The following is a 15,429-nucleotide window of genomic DNA, read 5'->3' as shown; positions in this document are numbered from 1 at the left end:
GGGGTTACGGGGTCGTTGTAAACTCCCCTCTCACGGTGGCCCGTGCAGTGAAGGAATCCAAAAGAAACACTGGGGGAAAGAAGGAAAGAGGAAAATGTGTCCTGAGTTTTTAAATACGGTTGAAGCAAACCCCTTACATTTAGGGATGCCAGCTGTGTGTCCCCTGTAGTGTCAGCTCGGGACATGCAGGCACTGCACTGTGGCCCACAGTCCCCCCTCCCAGGGCCAACACTGCCCTCTGCAGTGACTCACGCCCGGGATAGTTTAAATACCGGGACAGCTTAGGCGAGCCACACTCATGCTGCAGCCTTGAGCCCTCCCTCGTCCTCCTCTCAGGCTCCCTCTTGTCCACGGCGGGCGGGCGCCGAGCTGCTGGTAAGTAGGCGAGCCACCCCCATCCCTCCTCTCTGCTTAGAGGGCCTGGCCAGCCCCTTCCCATTTCTGCTGGACCTGCTCCCCTGGGAGACCCCAGAAGGGACAGAGCTGACATGTGCCTGGGGATGCTCTCGGGACAGGGACAGAAGAAGCCTGTGCTGGAGGGGTGCAACCCTGTCTCCCTCACTGCCTGGACACCAGGACCACCAGCCCCTCTGCTGATGCCTCAACAGCCTCTTATGCCCCTTGCCCTGAGCAGCTCATGATGTCAACCTGGGGTGCTGAGACGTCTGAGACCAGCAAGTTGGGCTGAAAGTGGACTAAATTATCACCCCCCTTGTCACTGGATTGACCTTTCTGGAATCTAGATCCATTGGGGGAAGAACTTTTCTTTTCAAGGTTCAGATTATTTGAGCCTGTGCCATCTTTCCTGGCACTTACCCTGGTGGCCCCCAGTGGTCTGCCCCGCATTTGGCTCTGTCCAAGACCTTCCTTCATGGGGGTTTCCCAGGCAAGAGAGCTGTCTGCTTTGCATAGATGGATAACTCCTGCAAGTGTCACTTCAGCAGATGTGCTGGTCCCTGGTTTGCAGTTCCAATTTGGAATTCAGACATGGGCTCAGCATTGTTCAGGCTCTAACAGTGTGGCTTAGGGGACACTATGCTGGCAGTTTCCCCTCTCTCCTGCTGGAAGCGTCGGCCTCTGTGGAGCCTGGAGGCTTTGAGCAGGGAGTCAGGGCAGGAGATGGCTTTGTGATGACGCGGCATGTGGATTTGAAATTGTGATGGCTGCACCTTGACCCGTGTCTCTGCTCAAACATAGAGGCAGGATCTGGGGCCAAGAAACCAACTGTGGAAAACCAGAGCTTTCAGGACTCTCCCACCCCTGCCAAAGTGCAAGAGCCATTCCACCTCCCGGGCCCAGGGCATCACCTCCGTGCAGCTGCACTCTCTCTGGGATGACATGTGTGCTCCAGCCGCAGGTGACGGGTGCCTGTCTGCCACGTGCCAGCTTCTCCTTTGGGGTTATCTGGGATGCATCACTTTATCTCAGGCAGCTCTCAGATGTGTTGGTGCCACTGGCTCCTTAATTTAGAAGTGCTCTAACGGCTGGCACTTCCTTCATTCTGCATAGACTGAACATCTGGAGTAAATTCAGGGCCAGACAGCCCAATTTGCCTGTGGTCTTGAGTCAGCTGGGCGGGCTCAGCAGTGATGAGGCAGGCATGTGAGAGGGTTTGGGGCCAGGGGAAAGTTCTGGATAGATTCCACAGAAAGTCAGGTCATGGAAGGTTCTTCCCAGGGCTAGGGAACACTCCCTTAGCTCGCTCAGTAAATGGAGGGGTGCTGAGGCGAGGTAGAAGTAGATCCAGCCGTGGAGAATAAGGGGTAGGGGAGGAGCTGTCCCGACTCAGTCCTGCCAGTAAGCAGACTGTGATCACACATGGCAATTTGCTGCCCTGAATCCTGACCACGAAGGAGTCACTGCTGCTTCAGATTTATGGCCTCTCTTGGCTTTGGGACACAGAAATTAGAACCTGCTTCCAGATGCTTTAATCAGGGGCTGATCCATTTCTCTCTACTTTGGGATCCCAGGTGCCCGCCTGAGAAGGGGGCTGTTTGTAGCCCGTGGCTGCTGTTATAAGAGCCCTTTTGGGGCAGTTCTCCTCTTCTGCTGGGCGGTTTGTCAGTTTCTCCTGCTACCCTTGCCAGGCTAATGACAGTCCTGCTCTGGCCTCTGCAGGAAGCCAGACCTGGGAGGATCCCCAACAGAAGGGCTGGAAAGGAATTGCGCTTTTTAACTGATTTTCTGTTTTCAAACAATAAGCAACATGTTGGCTTTGAAGGGCCATGAGAGATGAGAGACGTGGGTCCCTGCTTGATCAAGGTGGAGGGTGAGGGTGTGGCCAGTCTTGCTTTGGAGTTCAAGGAAGCTTTCTGTTTGGGGTGGAGTATTCCCAAATCAGGGGCCTGTGACCTTGGCCCCAGGTCCTGCCTCTACATTTGAGCAGAGACACAGGTAAAGGTGCAGCTGTCCCAGTTTCAAATCCACACACAGGCCGGGCGCGGTGGCTCACGCCTGTAATCCCAGCCCTTTGGGAGGCTGAGGCGGGAGGATCACGAGGTCAGGAGATCAAGACCATCCTGGCTAACACGACGAAACCCTGTCTCTACTAAAAATACAAAAAATTAGCCGGGTGTGGTGGCGGGCACCTGTAGTCCCAGCTACTCGGGAGGCTGAGGCAGGAGAGTGGTGTGAACCCGGGAGGCAGAGCTTGCAGTAGCAGAGATCACACCACTGCACATCAGTCTGGGTGACAGAGCAAGACTCCTTCTCAAAAAAAATAGATAAATAAAAATAAAAAAATAAAGATCCACACACACCTCATCACAAATCCATCTGAAGCCTTGACTCCATCTCCAGCCTTGTTGTTGAGATTACAGGGGTCAACCCCTTCTGGTGACCCCTCTGTCCCTTCCCTACAGTCCTCCAGGAGACTCAGGTGGAATTGAACAAACACCAGCATCAGAGCAGCCTTAAAGAAGAAATCCCTGAACCCACGCAGCCTGGTAGTTGAAATAAGCACTTGCCCTTGGCGAATCATGCTGGGCAGGGGGAAGGTGGATTGTATGAGCCTCAGTTGATTTAAGCTGGAGGGTGCAAATCCACCTCCTCCCCAATCCCAGGCCCTGCCAGGCGTGTGGTTGACAAGGTCCCAAATCCCGGTGATGAGGCTCAGGGGTTTGCCAAACTCTGTAGTTAGGGGCCCTGATCTGGTGTCAGGAGTCCCCAGTGGACTGTGTGACCTTGGGCAAGTCTCCTGCTCCCTGGGGACCCCCTCAGCTTTCCCAACTACAAAATGAGCAGACGGTTTGACTAGGTGCACTCAGAAAGCTCTTGCACCTCTGATGCTCCAGGCTCTAAGTACCGTTTCTGGAAGCAGCTTCTATTGCCAGGTTCAACTCAGCACAAACTGCAGTTCCCGATGGGGATGCAGAAGGGGCCGCTGAGAGAAATATTGGTAGAGGGATGGGGCCAGGCCTGTGGCAGGATCTGCGGCCTCCCCCATCCTGGATCCTCTTGTTCTCAGCGGTCAGAGACAAAAGGTCTGAGCCTGGGTTCTCGGCTAGTCTAGACCTCACGTGGTGTTTCTGAGCATGTTCTGTGGACTCCTGCATTGGAGTCACTTGGGAAGTTTGTAAAACATGCAGAATCCTGGGCCCCGCTGAGATCTAGAGATCAGGATCTCTGCGGGTGGAGTCTCCAGAGATTCTGATTTTTACCCAACAACAAAAATAACAATCGTCACAAACATTTATTGGGTCCTCACTTTGTGCCAAGATCTCACCCAAGTGCTCCACATGCATTAACTCGTTTAATCCTCACAGCAGCAACGCTATGAGGTCAGTTCTATTAAACAAGCCAGGCGATTTTATGTGCTGCCCCAGGAGAGGGGATGTTTGGTGAGATGGGAGGTCTGGAGGCACCGAGGCCCGAGCTTCAGGCCAAGCCTCTCAGCAGACCCACTGGCCTGAGCCCCCATGAGCGCGTGATTGAGGTCAGCACCAGCTGTGGGCAGTGGGGACAGACCCTGGCTGCTCCAAGCCTGACATCTTCCTCGGGAGCCCTCAGGCTTGTTGGGTGACATCTCTCTTCAGACAAGGCCATGACTGGGCAGCCCTCTGTGGGGAGAAGGCAGAAGCCAGGGAGAGACAGCCCCTCTCTGGGTCTCAGTTTCCCCAGGTGCACTGGGAGTGGGCAGGACCAGAAGCTCCCAGAGGCCCCTCCCAGTCCCTGGGTTCCATGGAACGGCTATTGGCTGTGTGCGGACATGCTGATTACTAAGTGGGATTGCCCTGGCTGGGAAGCTTGGAGGCAGGTGAGCCTGAAAAGATGGGCACGAGTTCCTCAGGCCTCAGCATGAAGCTGGAGCCGGGCGGGGCGGCCCTGCTGGAGGTCCAGCAGGTCCTCTGGGGAAGAGAAAATGAGGAGAATGAGGGGCTTCAGGCCAAATTTCCTTCCTGCCTCACATCAGAAGATAGCAGAGCTCCAAGGGCCCTTGGAAGTCCTTACTGAAGGGGAAACTGAGGCCTGGAGAATTTCCCTAAGCTCACACTTCAATTTAGTGTCAACCAGAGTAGAACGCTGGTCTTCCAGCCTCCCTCCAAAAGTTATGCTCTGTGTCATTAAAATAAGGAGGAGTCTCCTTCCAGGAAACCTCGTGTTCAGGGAATGTGAACGATGGTATTAAACCAAAAACGTCCCAACCCACCAACCAACAAAGCCCAGGAGGCTAATTATGTGTTTGCTCGTGAGTCATGGTGCTTCTGCTGAGACCCAAAGCTGAGAGCCCTGGTCCATGCGCTTCTGCTCACGGGGAGGGAATGCATCAGAGCGCCCAGGAGAGCTGTCAGGCTGTCCTTCGGTTTGTCTGCTTGGCTTGCTGACTTCATGGGCCAGTGATAGACGCCAGGCTATTCCCCCTTCCCAGGAGCTGGACAGGGGCTGGACTGAGTCACTGAAGTGATTGACGACGCTCTCGGCTGCCTGGGGGAGAAGTTATAATTAGGGCAGCTTTGTGGCCCTTTAACTGCCATCTGTCAGAGCTGCCAAGCGGTACCAGGCAGCGTGGGCTATTAGGCCTCCAGGTGCTGGGCTCCTAGAGGCTGCGGCCACTGCACGAGCTGGCATCACGTGCTGAGAATCCAAGGGCCCAGCTGTCAGTCCCGGTTCTGTGGCCCCTCCCCCCACCGCGGGCTTTGCAGCTGGGTTTCAGGGGAGCCCTTTGGAGGCCCTGTGGAGCCCTGGCTGCCAGCCGCAGCAGTCGAAAGTGCTGGAAAACAGGAAACTGCTGCATGTGGTGCTGGGATGGGCTTTGCAGATGTGAGGATTTATACAGAGGAAAATCTGCAAATTCTTGCAATATTTGTCATGCTGAGTGTGGCCCATTTTAGACAGTGGTGGCCCTGTTCCCATAGGGAATTATCTGTGCAGTCCTCTCAGGTCAAGGGGCACCTTCCCTGGCACAAGCCCTTCCTGGGCTGGCTTGATGCCCCTCCCCAGCTGGGGAGTGCAGACTCAGAGAAAGCCACATAAAGATGGGTCCTCAGAGGGTGCCTCATCCTACACTGTCCTTCATAGATGGGGAAACTCAAGATTGCCCTGGGCTGGCCAGGTGACGTGAACTTAATTTAGTCTCTGACACTTGGGCTGTGACACCGTTTTGAAGCACGCTGGGTATATGAGTGTACATTAAATATAAGTGCCAGCCAGCTTGTCTCCAGGAGCAATTCAAGCTCCACCTTTTGCACGTCAGCCCAGGCAGTAAATATCTCACGTACACTTACACCAAAGAGACGGGCAAATACCCACACTGTCCACGCAGACCCCTAAGAGTACAGGCACCGTTGTCTTGGTGGACAGATTGTTTTCTCATGCCCTGAAACTCAGCCTTAGAATCCTAAGGTCTTAGGAATGGACAGGACACCAGTTGTCTTCCAGTCCAATACCCTACCAGGCATGGGAACCTTCTCTACAGCTTGCTTGCCCAGTGATTGCTTTAGCCTCTGCTTGATTGCTTCCAGTGACAGTGAGCTTACTCCCTGTGTGAGGTTGCCCATTTTCAGTGTGAACTGAAATCTGCTACTCTATAACTTCTGCACCTGCTTGACCTCTGAAGCCACACTGAGCTAGGTTCTTTCTGTACCCCATGTACCCCTGGCCCTTCAGGGGTGCCAGGAAAGTGACTGTAGACTCCTCACAGCACCTCCTCCTCTGGTTATTTATTCATCCACAGCTCCTTCATTTTAATTTTAATTTAATTTTTTTCTCACCATGTCTTAGGGTGCTGACACAGTTCCTTCAATGGATGCTCAGATGTTCTGCTTTCTAGGCCCCCTCACCATCCTCTAGAATTCTTTAGGAGGTCAGTTTGCCATTAGCCTTTTTGAAGTTCAGAGCGGAACTGAGCTCAGCATTACAGGTGTGGCCACGTCGGGGCAGTGTAGGGTGAGACCATCACCTCCTTTTTTCCACATGTGATACTTCTATTAATCCAGTCTCAGACCACACTAGCTTTTGTGGGCAGCCTCCTTCCTTTGTTATCATTAGTAAAAAGTCCTAAGTCTTCTCCTAGGGTGAATATTGAGCCACTTTTTTGTGTGTACTCTGTTTAGGCAGCTTGTTTTCTGTCGCTGGGTTCTGGACCTGACATTTGTCTATATAAGTTTTTTGTTTTTTTCAGATGTGTCCCTAGCATAACCTGGCCCCATTCCTTTGCATCTAGATGCCTTTGGACAAGGTATTCTTTTTCCTTTCTTGTTTCCATTGTTCTATATGCTTAGTCAAGTTCTTAATGTAAAAGTATAGCAGGTCAGGGCTTCCATGGGCTGTGAACAAGTAAAACAATCAAGGTCTTGGTTGGGCACGGTGGCTCATGCCTGTAGTGCCAGCACTTTGAGAGACCGAGGTGGGCAGATCACGAGGTCAGGAGATCAAGACCAGCCTGACCAACATGGTGAAACCCTGTCTTTACTAAAAATACAAAAGTTAGCCAGGCATGGTGGCGTGCGCCTTAATTCCAGCTACTCGGGAGGCTGAGGCAGGAGAATCCCTTGAACCTGGGAGGTGGAGGTTACAGTGAGCAGAGATCATGCCACTGCACTCCAGCCTGGGGGACAGAGCGAGACTCCATCTCAAAAAAAAAAAAAAAAAAAATCAACGTCTGTGTGGTTGGGGAATGGGCTTAGGTTTTTATCTCAGAGTAAGCTTGTTGAGGGGGCAGGGAAGGGGTGCATGGGGCTGAGGCCAAATTAGGAAGCCTGGGTTACTCTGAGACGTGGGCCAGGCTCCAGACCCCATGAGTTCAGAGCCACAGACAGAGACCAGAGAAATACCTTCTTTACCCAACCATTGATGGCTTCTGTGCCATCATTTGAAATTCCTTCCTCTGACTCAGGATTTTTGCTCACGGAAAGGGAGACACAGCATTAACACTCAAAGTACTTTCTTAGGGGTCTGGAGACCTGGGCTTTAAGCTCAGAAGCCTTTCCTTGCTTCTTGCATCCCCCAAAAGTGATGGGAATGAGTGACCGGCAGTGATTGCTGCATCTTCCAGGAGTTTGGACCTTTGAACCTTTGGTGGGAAGTTGCGGATACTCTCACATATACACAGAAATTCTTAGTTCCTTGACTACGAATGCCAAGACCAGAAGCACTCTGAGGCCCTCCTGACTTGAGGAGTCTATAGGGTCCATGCTGTGGATAAGCATGGAACAAGGCATGCATTTGCACAGCGCTGGCCGGGATGATCCTGCATCCTTTCCGCATTCGCTCCTCACAACAGCCCCAAGAGCGGGGCGGGAGTTACCATCCCCTCTTCACACACGAGGGAGCTGAAGCTTGCAGGCCTCAAGCTTCATGCAAGGTGAAACTGTTAGTGATCCTTAAATATGCATATAGGGACCAGCACCCATGTCCCATATCTCTACATTTTACACACACACACACACATACACAAACACACAGAGTTATATATGTCATTGTCATCAGTGATTTCAAACACCAACATTTCCATGAACTTGCCTCCATTTTCAGAACATTGCCACGCCTGACCTACCATCTTTTAGCTCAAAGTACATCTCAGTAGGTTTCCTGGAACTTACTCAAGGACTCCCCAGTGTTTCTTGTGGAAACTGGGACTTATACCCACAAGGCTGGCTTCGGGCACCAGCTAAGCCACAGCAGCCTCTCCCAGCAAGGCAGGACATGGTGCAGACACGTCATTGCCTTTTCCTGGGAGGGTGGTTTGAATTCGAGCTAGATGAAGCACAGGTGAAAGGGCTAGCAGATGGCTAAGTGATGGTTGGTGGTGATGGGCTGGGCGGGGCAGGCCCAGGCGAGGGTGAGGAAGAGCTGCTTCCACTGTAGTCATTCAGGCAGATCCCAGCTCTGTGGTCCTAACTCTGCCGCTGCTGCTGCACCTCTTGGCAGGCTACCGTGTTTGTGACCTCACCATCTTCCCCCAGGTTCAGCCCAATTTATTTGTTCCCACTGCCTTTGTGTTCCTCCTGACAGGGCTGTGTTTAACCAGCACATTCAGATGATGTGAGGGATACAGAGATGGATAAGATACAGTTCCCGCCCTAAGGAACCTGTAGGGATGAAAGATGGACTCCCTGTCCGTGGAAAGCTTATTGGCTGGGGAAGGAGACAGACAGGGACACAGTGAATGACATCCAAGGCCACCATGGCCAATGATGGAGACTGGGAAGACGACTTCATGGAAGGGTAACTGATTGACTCGTGGAATCTGGGAAGTGTCCTAAAGGTTATTGCACTGGCATTGGACGTGGAAGCATGGGAAAATTTTGTATAAGGACAAGGGACATTCCAGGTAGGGAGAATTGCCTGGGCAAAGGCATGGAAGCAGAAAGGCAGGGCAAAGGTGCAGAGGCTTCCTGTTCAGAGCAGAGAGAGCATGCGTTCAGTATGTGATGATGGGGTTCAAAGCCAAGCCGGCACTGGCACTGCGAGTTGATGTTGGCTTAAAACTTGCCAGTGTCGGTTAAAGGACCCTGACTAATGTGTGCTCTCTCCCCTTGCACAGGCTATGCCACTGAAGCATTATCTCCTTTTGCTGGTGGGCTGCCAAGCCTGGGGTGCAGGGTTGGCCTACCATGGCTGCCCTAGCGAATGTACCTGCTCCAGGGCCTCCCAGGTGGAGTGCACCGGGGCACGCATTGTGGCAGTGCCCACCCCTCTGCCCTGGAACGCCATGAGCCTGCAGATCCTCAACACGCACATCACTGAACTCAATGAGTCCCCGTTCCTCAATATCTCAGCCCTCATCGCCCTGAGGATTGAGAAGAATGAGCTGTCGCGCATCATGCCTGGGGCCTTCCGAAACCTGGGCTCGCTGCGCTATCTCAGCCTCGCCAACAACAAGCTGCAGGTTCTGCCCATTGGCCTCTTCCAGGGCCTGGACAGCCTCGAGTCTCTCCTTCTGTCCAGTAACCAGCTGGTGCAGATCCAGCCAGCCCACTTCTCCCAGTGCAGCAACCTCAAGGAGCTGCAGTTGCACGGCAACCACCTGGAATACATCCCTGACGGAGCCTTTGACCACCTGGCAGGACTCACGAAGCTCAATCTGGGCAAGAATAGCCTCACCCACATCTCACCCAGGGTCTTCCAGCACCTGGGCAACCTCCAGGTCCTCCGGCTGTATGAGAACAGGCTCGCGGATATCCCCATGGGCACTTTTGATGGGCTTGTTAACCTGCAGGAACTGGCTCTGCAGCAGAACCAGATTGGACTGCTCTCCCCTGGTCTCTTCCACAACAACCACAACCTCCAGAGACTCTACCTGTCCAACAACCACATCTCCCAGCTGCCACCCAGCATCTTCATGCAGCTGCCCCAGCTCAACCGTCTTACTCTCTTTGGGAATTCCCTGAAGGAGCTCTCTCCGGGGATCTTCGGGCCCATGCCCAACCTGCGGGAGCTTTGGCTCTATGACAACCACATCTCTTCTCTACCCGACAATGTCTTCAGCAACCTCCGCCAGTTGCAGGTCCTGATTCTTAGCCGCAATCAGATCAGCTTCATCTCCCCGGGTGCCTTCAATGGGCTAACGGAGCTTCGGGAGCTGTCCCTCCACACCAACGCACTGCAGGACCTGGACGGGAATGTCTTCCGCATGTTGGCCAACCTGCAGAACATCTCCCTGCAGAACAACCGCCTCAGACAGCTCCCAGGGAATATCTTCGCCAACGTCAATGGCCTCATGACCATCCAGCTGCAGAACAACCAGCTGGAGAACTTGCCCCTCGGCATCTTCGATCACCTGGGGAAACTGTGTGAGCTGCGGCTGTATGACAATCCCTGGAGGTGTGACTCAGACATCCTTCCGCTCCGCAACTGGCTCCTGCTCAACCAGCCTAGGTTAGGGACGGACACTGTACCTGTGTGTTTCAGCCCAGCCAGTGTCCGAGGCCAGTCCCTCATTATCATCAATGTCAACGTTGCTGTTCCAAGTGTCCATGTCCCCGAGGTGCCCAGTTACCCGGAAACACCATGGTACCCAGACACACCCAGTTACCCTGACACCACATCCGTCTCTTCTACCACTGAGCTAACCAGCCCTGTGGAAGACTACACTGATCTGACTACCATTCAGGTCACTGATGACCGCAGCGTTTGGGGCATGACCCAGGCCCAGAGCGGGCTGGCCATTGCCGCCATTGTAATTGGCATTGTCGCCCTGGCCTGCTCCCTGGCTGCCTGCATCGGCTGTTGCTGCTGCAAGAAGAGGAGCCAAGCCGTCCTGATGCAGATGAAGGCACCCAATGAGTGTTAAAGAGGCAGGCTGGAGCAGGGCTGGGGAATGATGGGACTGGAGGACCTGGGAATTTCATCTTTCTGCCTCCACCCCTGGGTCCATGGAGCTTTCCCGTGATTGCTCTTTCTGGCCCTAGAGAAAGGTGTGCCTACCTCTTCCTGACCTGCCTGATTCTCCCGTAGAGAAGCAGGTCGTGCCGGACCTTCCTACAATCAGGAAGATAGATCCAACTGGCCATGGCAAAAGCCCTGGGGATTTCCGATTCATACCCCTGGGCTTCCTTCAAGAGGGCTCTTCCTCCAAATCCTCCCCGCCTGTCCTTCAAGAACAGCCTTCCCTGTGCCCAGGCCCCCTCCGGGCCTCTGTAGACTCAGTTAGTCCACAGCCTGCTCACTTCGTGGGAATAGTTCTCCGCTGAGATAGCCCCTCTCGCCTAAGTATTATGTAAGTTGATTTCCCTTCTTTTGTTTCTCTTGTTTGTGCTACGGCTTGAACCAGCATGTCCCCTCAAATGAAAGTTCTCCCCTTGATTTTCTGCTCCTGAAGGCAGGGTGAGTTCTCTCCTCAAAGAAGACTTCAAACCACTTAACTGGTTTCTTAAGAGCCGTCAATCAGCCTGGTTTTGGGGATGCTAAGAAAGAGAGAAGGAAAATCATGCCGCTCAGTTCCTGGAGACAGAAGAGCCGTCATCAGCGTCTCACTTGTGATTTTTATCTGGAAAAGGAAGAAACACCCCAGCACAGCAAGCTCAGCCTTTTAGAGAAGGATATTTCCAAACTGCAAACTTTGCTTTGAAAAGTTTAGCCCTTTAAGGAATGAAATCATGTAGAATTTTGGACTTCTAAAAACATTAAAATCAGCTTATTAATACGGGATAGAGAAAGAAATCCGGTGCCTGGGGGTCCTTGTGTTCACCCCTAGAGTTTGTTTTAAAATTTTTAATTGAAGCGTAGGAAGTGTACATGCAGAAAAGTGGGAACATGATAGTGTATGGCTTGGTGGATTTTCACAAACTGAACATACCTGTGTAATCAGCATCTAGACCCAGACCCAGAGCATCACAAATATCCCCCATCCTGGGCTTTTCCCAGAGGAGATGGGGGCTTCTGAAGATGGACTTACCTGGGACCTGCCCCCCATGAGCCAGGACGGTCCCCCCACAGTCAGCCTGTGCAAAGGCCCCGTGGCCAGGGGTGGAGGAGAATATGTGGGTGTGGACAGGATGGGAGACTCTGGCCTGAACAGGAGATTTTATTATATCTGGAGACCCTGAGAGACCCTGAGACCTGGGGCACCCTGGCTGGCCAGGTCAGAAGCATCCTGACTGCAGAGGTCTGTGCAGCCACACCCCCTTCCTTGCCAGCAAGCTGTCTGCGGCTCATCGGAGGCCCCTCCGCCTGGAGCCTTCTATGGACATGATATGCCTGTATCTGTTTTTAATTTTCATTCTTCACTTAGGGGAAGTGAAATCGCTCAGAGATGAGATCCTTTAATTGAAAACCGAGTGTAACGGAATCTAGTGTCTTTCTAATGTGGTAAAATTCTCCATCAACATCACGGTCAGCTGGCAGCTGAACTTCAGAATCTCACAGCAGGCGACACAGGGGTATGCCGATGGGGCACACTGGGTCTGGGGGCTCCCTGGAGCTCCTCCTGCGTGTGGTCTGGTGAGGAGTTGAGTTGTTTGCTCCAGGGTTATTCTCCTCCTCGAGTCACAGTCACACGAATGCCTGCCTTCTCTGGCCTTCCTGCTACACACATATTCACATGGCGCTCAAGAAGTTAGGCTCATGGCAACGTGTGTGTTTCTCTGGACAACTGGCCCAGTTTACAGTGAAATGGAGAATTTCAGGTCTCCACGTCTGCCCAGGAAAGAACTTCAGCTGACTCCACGGGGATCTGGAAATCTACCACCAATCCCGATCGGCTCTTATTAGCTCCCCGCTCCACAAGACACCTGTGACATCCCCCACGGCCATAGGAGCACGTGCTGACCAGGTTTCCCTTCCAGTTCCTGCACAAAAAGTGTCCAGAGGGATGTTTGCAAACACTAGTGCGCTTTGTAGCTTTTCACCCTCTGTCCCAGGGAATCTAGGAGAGATGAGGCCCATCAGAGTCAAGAGATGTCATCCCCCCCAGGGTCTCCAGGGCATTTCCAAACTATTGATGGCACCTGGAGGACATGCACCAAGGCTTGCCAGAGCCAACAGGAAGTGAGCCCGGAGCATGGCGCATGAGCATCACCCGCTGATGGTGGCCTGCTGTGCCTGGTGCCAACAGGGGCATCCTGGCCCATACCCCTCCAGACAGGAAGCATGGGTTTGCCCACAGGCCTGTCGGGTGCTCCTGTGAGTGGCCTCCAGATGTCTTTGTGCATAGGCACAAGTGGGCCAGGGCTGGAGGGAGGTGGGAAACCTCCTCATCCGGTGGGCCCTGCCAATCTTAACCTAGAACCCCTAGGTATTCCTGGCAGTAGCCATGACATTGGAGCACCTTCCTCTCCAGCCAGAGGCTGACCTGAGGGCCACTGTCCTCAGATGACGCCACCCAGGAGCACCCTAGGTGAGGGGTGAGGGCCCCTTTATGTGAACCTCTTGCCTCTTCCTTTCTCCCATCAGAGTGGTTGGATGGAGCCATTGGCCTCCTTTTCTTCAGCGGGCCCTTCAACCTCTCTGCACCATGTTGTCTGGCTGAGGAGCTACTAGAAAAGCTGAGTGGAGTCTCCTTTCCAACAGGATGATGCATTCGCTCAATTCTCACGGCTGGAATGAGCCGGCTGGTCCCCCAGAAAGCTGGAGTGGGGTACAGAGTTCAGTGCAGTTTTCCTCTCTGTTTACAGCTCCTTGACAGTCCCACGCCCATCTGGAGTGGGAGCTGGGAGTCAGTGTTGGAGAAGAAACAACAAAAGCCAATTAGAACCACTATTTTTAAAAAGTGCTTACTGTGCACAGATACTCTTCAAACACTGGACGTGGATTCTCTCTCTAGCCCTCAGCACCCCTGTGGTAGGAGTGCCGCCTCTACCCACTTGTGATGGGGTACAGAGGCACTTGCTCTTCTGCATGGTATTCAATAGGCTAGGAGTTTTATTTATCTCTTCAAACTTTGTACAAGAGCTCATGGCTTGTCTTGGGCTTTCGTCATTAAACCAAAGAAAATGGAAGCCATTCCCCTGTTGCTCTCCTTAGTCTTGGTCATCAGAACCTCACTCGGTACCATATAGATCAAAAGCTTTGTAACCACAGGAAAAAATAAACTCATTCATCCCTTAAAGAATAGAATAGCTTGTCCCTCTCATGGGAATTGGGCTGTATGTATATTGTTCTTCCTCCTTAGAATTTAGAGATACAAGAGTTCTACTTAGAACTTTTCATGGACACAATTTCCACAACCTTTCAGATGCTGATGTAGAGCTATTGGGAAAGAACTTCCAAACTCAGGAAGTTTGCAGAGAGCAGACAGCTAGAGATAATTCGGGACCCAGAGTTGGTCGACAGATGTTAGATGTATCCTAGCTTTTAGCCATAAACCACTCAAAGATTCAGCCCCCAGATCCCACAGTCAGAACTGAATCTGCGTTGTTGGGAAGGCAGCAGTGGCCTTGGGAAGGAAGCCATGGCTGTCGTTCAGAGAGGGTGGGCTGGCAAGCCACTTCCGGGGAAAACTCCTTCCGCCCCAGGTTTCTTCTTCTCTTAAGGAGAGATTGTTCTCACCAACCCGCTGCCTTCATGCTGCCTTCAAAGCTAGACCATGTTTGCCTTGCTTAGAGAATTACTGCAAATCAGCCCCAGTGCTTGGCGATGCATTTACAGATTTCTAGGCCCTCAGGGTTTTGTAGAGTGTGAGCCCTGGTGGGCAGGGTTGGGGGGTCTGTCTTCTGCTGGATGCTGCTTGTAATCCATTTGGTGTACAGAATCAACAATAAATAATATACATGTATACATGGGCTGTGTGTGCTCTCTATGGAAGTCTTGAGTAGATGGTCTCACACCTGTGGATTCTGCTCTTCTATGTTTGTGCAAGGTTGAACTGGACAGATCCTTACAGAAAGCAGATTCTGGGCTGAGAATAGGCCTTTGGAAAGTGAGTGGGAGGCCGGGTGCGGTGGCCCACACCTGTAATCCCAGCACGTTGAGAGGCCGAGGTGGGTGGATCACCTGAGCTCAGGAGTTCAAGACCAGACTGGCCAACATGGCAAAAACCCATCTCTACTAAAAATACAAAAATTAGCCAGGCATGGTGGCGTGTGCCTGTAATCCCAGCTACTCGGGAGGCTGAGGCAGAAGAATCTCTTGAACCCAGGAGGCAGAGGTTGCAGTGAGCCAAGGTTGTGCCACTGCACTCCAGCCTGGGCAACAGAGCGAGACTCCATTTCAAAAAAAAAAAAAAAAAGAAAAGAAAAGAAAATAAGTGGGGACCCAAAAGAAAATAACAAATGGTATCTATAGACCACCGTGGCTGGAAAAGACCTGAAGGATAAGTTCAATCCATTTTATAGATGAGGAAAAGGAGCTCAAGACAGGAAATGAATGTCCAATAGTCACCAGTAAGCCAGTGGCTGAGCCAGCCCTGCAACCCAGGCCTTCAGGCTCCCAGGCTGGTTCTTTTATGCCACCAGGAAGCCACTGATGTTCCGTCAGCATTTGTTCAAAGCACACGTGTGTATGCACAGACACACATGCATGCAGGCAGGTGGCAGGACTATCTTACACACC

The 15,429-nt window shown here is 52.5% G+C and overlaps 1 protein-coding gene across 2 annotated transcripts; it reads left to right on the top strand.

Annotated features, from left to right (window-relative positions):
- The first annotated feature begins 266 nt into the window (after nucleotides 1–266).
- Nucleotides 267–14,653, top strand: LRRC15 (leucine rich repeat containing 15). Of its 2 annotated transcripts, XM_004038235.5 has the most exons (3): nucleotides 267–375; nucleotides 6,620–6,676; nucleotides 8,984–14,653. In XM_004038235.5, the coding sequence occupies exons 2-3, from the start codon at nucleotides 6,662–6,664 to the stop codon at nucleotides 10,730–10,732; spliced, it is 1,764 nt and encodes a 587-aa protein (XP_004038283.3). In that variant the 5' UTR covers nucleotides 267–375; nucleotides 6,620–6,661; the 3' UTR covers nucleotides 10,733–14,653. The 2 variants fall into 2 exon arrangements, with proteins under 2 accessions (XP_004038283.3, XP_004038282.3); XM_004038234.5 differs by lacking the exon at nucleotides 6,620–6,676 and having other exon boundaries at nucleotides 287–375.
- Nucleotides 14,654–15,429: the final 776 nt, after the last annotated feature.

This window comes from Gorilla gorilla, chromosome 2 (genome assembly GCF_029281585.2).
Source record: "Gorilla gorilla gorilla isolate KB3781 chromosome 2, NHGRI_mGorGor1-v2.1_pri, whole genome shotgun sequence".
Taxonomy (NCBI): domain Eukaryota; kingdom Metazoa; phylum Chordata; class Mammalia; order Primates; family Hominidae; genus Gorilla; species Gorilla gorilla.
This window is presented reverse-complemented; position numbering and strand designations above follow the sequence as displayed.